The sequence below is a fragment of the Heloderma suspectum genome, chromosome 1 (assembly GCF_057233095.1).
Source record: "Heloderma suspectum isolate Gila_16-S chromosome 1, 16-S_ref, whole genome shotgun sequence".
NCBI lineage: Eukaryota > Metazoa > Chordata > Lepidosauria > Squamata > Helodermatidae > Heloderma > Heloderma suspectum.
In genome coordinates, this window is record NC_139458.1 from 364,255,387 (window position 1) to 364,261,881 (window position 6,495).

The following is a 6,495-nucleotide window of genomic DNA, read 5'->3' on the forward strand; positions in this document are numbered from 1 at the left end:
ACAGTACTCCAGATGAGGCCTAACAAGTGCTGGGTAGTAGGCGGAGTCTTTTTAAGAGAGGCTTTGGTAAAGAGGGGGAGGAAGAACTTGGAAGTGGTAAGAGGCAGCTTGACAAACAAAAAGCTTTCTAAGCTCAGAGTCAGTAAGCATGACATGAGCTAAATAAGGCTGATAGGCATTGAGCTTGAGAAAGAGAGAAGCTAGAAGTGTGCATGTTTATTAATTATAAGCACCAAACGAAAAAGCATAGAAAGAGCTAAACAGAGGTGTTCTCAATCACCTGGAGAGAAGAACTGCAAAGACAAGAGAGCCGTAATCTAAACAAAAAATGGCCAGAGTGTAGACAAGGGTTTTAACAGTCAGCACAGACAGGAAAGGACAGATCTGGGAGATGATGGAAAGTAGCCTTCCCAACCCAGGACCCTCTAGATGTGTTAATCTGCAACTCCCATTAGCTCTATGCTGGCTGGGAATGATGGGAGCTGTAGGCCAATGTATCTAGAGAGTGCCAGGTTGGGGAAGGCCACTGTAAAGCAACCTCTTGCATAGAGGAAGAAAAGAATTCTGAAGTATCAAAAATTATTCCAAGGTAGCAGTTCTCAGAGACCAGAGAGATGACAATAAGTCAAACATTATTAGAGAAACTGAAATGGGGGGAGAAAGGGAGTTGCCACCTCCCTCTAATATTCAACTTGCAAATATTTGTGGAGTATCTGGAGGTTGGGAGACAAGCATATATGCAAGGGGTAGTAAGTAGATTTTGGCGTCCCCAGCAAAAAAGGTAGCAGAAGCCATGAAAACAAGTGAGATTATCTAAGGAGGAAGTGCAGAAAGAGAAAAGTAGATTCAGAAGTGCAAAATCCTTACAGGAAGGAAGAGAAATAAGGAATAATCACAACAGAAGCTAAAGAAAGACTGCTGTCAGAGAGATAAGAAGAACCAGAAGGGGGCATTCCTTGATTAGGGCAATACCTTTATTAGCTAAACCAAAACATCACAAAATATTGTGCAAGCTTTTGAGTTCTCCACAGCTCTTCATCAGACAAGATATTAAACAAAACCATAAAAAAAGCTCGCTGATGTTGAAGCCATAAAGTCTACATTTAATCAGTCTTAGGAGGGACTCTTAAGACTGACTAGATGTAAATCTTGTTGATGCATTCAAATTAGCTCTACAAGGTGATATGTTTGTTTCAGACTGCATACAAAACTGTCCCTAGGACCACTGGGATGAAAAAATATACAAATGGTTGATGCCCCATTTTTTTAGAATATAAAATCCAGCTGTTGCCCAGATATGTCTTCATCTTTAGGCAAAACACACAGATTCTTTCATAGGTAGGAAACAGAAGAAGCAAGAAAGTAGGCAGTTTTTATACTAACAAAGCTGGAGATTAATTTTATTTGGTGCACTAGGTAAAAAAATTGTAAGGGTTCTCAATACTATCTATCCTAGGCTTTGAAACTCAGACACATGGAGCACCCTTTCACACACAAAAGGGAGAACACATTTCTGTAAACTATTTATGCAAGAATGGAATGAAAGCAACACTCAGAATCTAGAAGTATCAAACTCATCCACTCCAAGGGCAATCCACTGTCTTCTCCACTACATACAAGCACGTATCATCCACATCATGCTAAGTTTTACAGAATTCAGAATAAAACAACAAACTCATAGTGTTATGATAGCAGATTCTTCCACCAATGCTACTGCACCAAACAGCCATATAACTAGTAATCCATAAGTGTGTTCCTATACCAACATGAGGTTATTCACTAGAGAGGAACTAGTTATTATATTTCTATACTGTCCAATAGCCAAAGCTCTCTGGGTCAAAAATTCTCTAGGTCAAGGATGTCCAAGAGCAATCCTTGCAGTCCAAAAACGTATGTAGGTTTGTGGTTAGTTTCATGATACAACGATGCAGGGGGTACTGTTACGATTCAGTAGATCATTTAAAAAACTGGACCAGGGGACTTAGACCCCCATTTTGGGGTACAAGGTAGGACTGAAATAGGTTATGTGGAACACTGTTGGATTTAGAAGTCCACCAAAGCATAGCTTCAAGAATGCCAAGTGCAAACATGTTTCTGGATGGCTCAGCACCCCTCATCTGTTTACTATCTACCTGTCATGGGCATATATATCAGCATTTATGCTATGCTAGCCATCAAACCAAAGCTCTTAATACCAGATGTATTAAATTGGTTAAATTATGAATAATGCTATCCTATAGGAATCCACAAATTTTGACTGGAGTTGATAAGCAGTCAAAATCTGTGGCTGCCACAATCCACTGATAGAAGGCCCTTCCCTCTTTGGACACTAACATCTTGTGTTAGCCAGATAACCCACTTCCAGAACCAAGGTGCTATTCTAAGGTAGCCACTACAGGCCCAGTGAAGTAACAACAACAACAGGGCTTTTTACGTCACTGTTCCCCAGCACTTCTGAACTGCTTCCTCTGCTGAGAGTTTCAAAAGCCAGAAGCTGCCAATACCTGCCCAATGAAGACAGACCCAAGGAAGAGTGCAGCTGAAACTGTACCAGAAACTTTGACATTAATAAGTTTTAGAATCTTTTGTCATTCTGTTATGTAAATTACTTTGAGAATTTTGTATTGAAAAGTGGAATATAACATATTCTAAGTAAATAATAAACACTGCCCTACCCTGACTCAAGAAAGGACAGGTCTTGTCTCTGGCATAAGACTGTTCTTCAAAAGTGTATTCAAAGCACAGCAAGGTCAGGGATGATCTCCTACCTCTTCCAAAGCTCCAAAGTAAGTAGAAGGGGAGGGGGGTACAGAGCCCTTCTCCATTACTGCTAACATTCTGATGACTTAAGATGTTCAGCACTTGCTCTTGCCCTGTTATGTTTCTGCCCTCACACTAATCAGTTCACATTTGAAATTCATCATACTGTGTTTCATACTAACACTGCTGCACAATTATATTTTTAATTAATGCTTAGCAATATCACTTTGCTTAAAGTGAAATTACATAATCTAATTAAAGCCAGGCATATCATATCAAGTATAATATTAAAACATGAAAACTTTATTTGGAGGCTAATTGCATGTCATTCCTTATAAGTCTTCCTAGATGGTGGATAGTCTCAAAATATTTTTTAAACTTGAATTCTGAAAATCAGCCTTGCTACATGTTGTTAAGAGAACAAAGTGTCAAATACTAGTTTCTAGTATTAATCCTCATCCAAATCTGCTTTATCCATTTGGTTACAGGTGAGAAAAGGGCATTGTGAAATATTGCCAGGTACTATGAGCAGTTCCTGGAGCCCAACTACTTTTATAAAATGTTCACGTTATAAAAATAGATGTTGCCCACCTTGCAATAGTTTGGCTAACAAATTAAAATGCATAGAACCGCAGCACAGATTTATGTAGTGCTTCTAGCATCAAAAGTTTTGATCTGACTGCCAGCATAACCCATTTAAATGTTGATTCTGGGGTAGGCAACCTGGTGCCCTCCAGATGTTTTCTACTACAATTCCCATTAACCCAGACCAGAATAGCCAATGGTCAAGGATTTTTGGAGTTATAGACCAAAACACCTAGAAGGCAAATATATATCACACACACTATTACAGATATAGGTAAACACGGGGGGGGGGGCATTGAGCTCTCCAGGAACATTTTTGAGCTTACCATTTTTGAATTTATGTGCCGTATACTTCAAAAATCAAGCAATACTCCATATGGCTCTTTTCAATGATGACACATCAAGCATCCAAAAACAGGGAGCTCAGCATCTCCAGTTTTCTGTGTGGCACAATCAAAACTACAATGCACAAATAGTGTCACTAATCCAACAATGTCCTATACACTGCTATATTATCATCAATTGATACCTTTTCAACAACACATGCTCCTACACAAATGGACTCTGTAAAACCTTACAATTTTCAAGAAAGATTTTTGTGTTTAAAAACAAGGAACAGCAGCAAAATATCTGGCTACGATACTTCCACCGTTGCTAAGGGTGAAATGAGAGTTACCAAAAAGTTTTCAGTACTGAAATTGCTATAGGTTTGTGGTGAGGACTGAGATGCCTTCCTTCAATGATTTCCAACACAACTGCAAGCCATAGTTGTGAATGATGGCCTGACAGAGAATAACTGCTCATCATGAACAGATTGATCCTACTTTATTGCTTCCCTGACCAACCCATTACAATTTTCTTAATTTGATATAACGCAAGAGTGTCAACTGATGGGGGGGGGGGACTTTCAATCACTGCAACAGACAAGCTGTAACACAACCATGGTATTATGTGATTACATAGAGCAATCAATGATTTCTGCAAGCTTTTTGTCTTCTCAGCATTCCTCCCTACATGGATAGGTGTGCTTCAATTATGGGGAAAGCCAAGTTTTGCCAGATAATGTGTTCACTGGGCCTAGATTTGGGACAGCTTAACTGAACACTTGCTATACCACCTGTTCACTCAGAAGTGAGTCTCACTAAATTCAACTGGGCTTCATCCCAAGCAATCATGCCTTAAGACAGCCTCAAACTACGTGAGAATCCTTTAAAGACTCTCTCAATCCCTCTCTCATCATTTGCCATTCATCCACAGTTTGAGAACCTTGACTTTTAAGCTGCCCTGAAATGTCAACTCCTAAAAATGAGTGTGCTTATGGAATTCAAACAAGCGGGAAGGGGGAGTGACCGCATCAAGAGCTCCAAACGGATCAATAAAAGCCGTGAACCTCCCTGCAGCTGTGGGTTCAGGGTGCCACTAAGGGATGGTGAGAGAGAGGACAGGGTATCAACTCACTTTCGTCCTGCCGTTGATTTTGTAGTTGCCCAACTTGCCATTGCAGTGGCGAATGAGATCGTCCATACTGTTCATGAGCTTCCCGATGGTCTTGCAGCCGGGCTCCTTGCCTTCCACCCAGGTGATTTTGTCGCCGCGGATGTCTCTGGAGGAATCGCTCTTCTGGCTGACGAGCTGCCCGTCGGTGAAGCGGCCGGTGTGGTGCAACGCGCGCACCTCCTGCTCGATCTGCCCGCCCAGCTCCTTCCCCAGGAACTCGTCCACCACGCAGATGCCGTGCTTGTTCATGCAGGGCACGATGTACTCCAGCGCCAGCCGCTGAGGCACCAGCGACTTCATCTGTCCGTTGGGGCGCAAGGACGCCTCTCCAGTCAAGTTGGATTTATCCCGGTAGAGGAGCCCCGCCTCCCCGGCTGGGGCTGCCGCGGCCAGCGCCGCTGCCTTGTCGTCGTCTTCCTGCTCTCGGGCCTCTGCCGCCGCTTTGGCAACGTGGTTGTTCGTTACCGCCAGCGCCGCGTTCTCCTCCGAGCTGGCGTCTGCCGCCGGTGGCTTGGCTAGGAGCGCCGTGGGCTTCGTGGCCGCTGCTGCCACCGCCCCCTCCACGCCGTCCCTTCCTCCTCCTAAGGCATGCTGCTGGCGGCCGCGGCCCTGGAGGTGGCCGCCGCCGCGGGGCTCGGCAGCGCCCCCTCCCGCCGCCGCCGCCGCCGCGGTGCTACCGCCGCTCCCCCGGCAGATGAGCTTGTGCTTCTTCCAGTCTTGCCGCTGATGCTCTTTGCTGCAGTAGAAGGAGCTGCGGCAGCGCCCGCAACGCAGCAGGTTCTCCATCTTCCCGCACAGCTCGCAATACTGCCAGTCCCGCTCGCTGCTGGCACAGCCACTGCTGCCGCCGCTGTTGCTGCCGCCGCCGCCGCCGCCGCCTTGGCCGGCCCCGCCGCCGCCGCCACTCCCACCGCTGTCATTGGCCATGTTGCCGCGTCCCCCTTCTCAGTCGCCCCTGTTTCTCCGCGCCCTCAGGAAGGACAGGAGGCGAGCGGCTCACTTCATCATGGCCGCCCCCGCCGGCGCTGCGGCCCCCGCTGCCTCGTCCGCCTCCCACTCTCCTCTCGGTGGGCGGAGGGGAGCCACCAAGCCGCCGCCGCCGATCACTTCTGCCGCCGCCTCATGGCAGCCTCGCTGGCGGAGGAGGAGGCGGCGGGTCGCCTCTCCCGCCGAGGCTTTCTTCCTCCCCCTCAGCCTGAGCGCGAAGAGGGGCAAAGCCTGTCGCCGTCCGCCCTCGCTCGTCTCCCTCCTCTCTGGCTGTTGCCTGAGCCGAAGGGGAGGAGTTTGCGCCGCCACTCTCCGGCTCCGCTTTGCACGTACGCCACTTCCAGGGGAGGGGGTCGGGGCGGCGCGCGCGCGAGCTCGCTCCCGCCGCAGTCCCGAGGCAGGCGGGGCAGCGGCGGAAGAGAAGGGGGCCGGGTGGGAGGGCTGCGGCGCGCGGTTAGCGGCTGCCTCGCCTCGCCTCGCCTGCCCCCTCCTCAGCCCCTCTCTTGCAGGCGAGGGCTGGGTGAGCGCGGGCGCCTGGCCCTGACTTTTTTTGGAAAGCACGTTTGCTGCTTTAGAGAGGGACGCTGCTGCTGCTGCAGTGGCTAATAACCTTCAGATAGAGCGGGCGCCTCCTGCGTTAGGAGCGGAGCCCGCCGCTAGAAGCGC

General features: G+C 47.5%; 1 protein-coding gene across 3 annotated transcripts in view; it reads right to left on the bottom strand.

Moving 5' to 3' along the window:
- The window catches only part of EGLN1 (egl-9 family hypoxia inducible factor 1), a 52,716-nt gene extending 46,573 nt beyond the window's left edge, over window positions 1-6,143 (bottom strand). Inside the window, exon 1 of one of the 3 annotated variants that reach the window (XM_084828130.1) lies at window positions 4,804-6,143. In XM_084828130.1, coding sequence (XP_084684256.1) covers window positions 4,804-5,769 — 966 coding nt within the window. In that variant the 5' untranslated portion in view covers window positions 5,770-6,143. The remainder of the gene's footprint in view (window positions 1-4,803) is intronic. The other 2 variants (XM_084828131.1, XM_084828129.1) reach the window with 2 other exon arrangements.
- Between the last annotated feature and the right edge of the window lie 352 nt (window positions 6,144-6,495).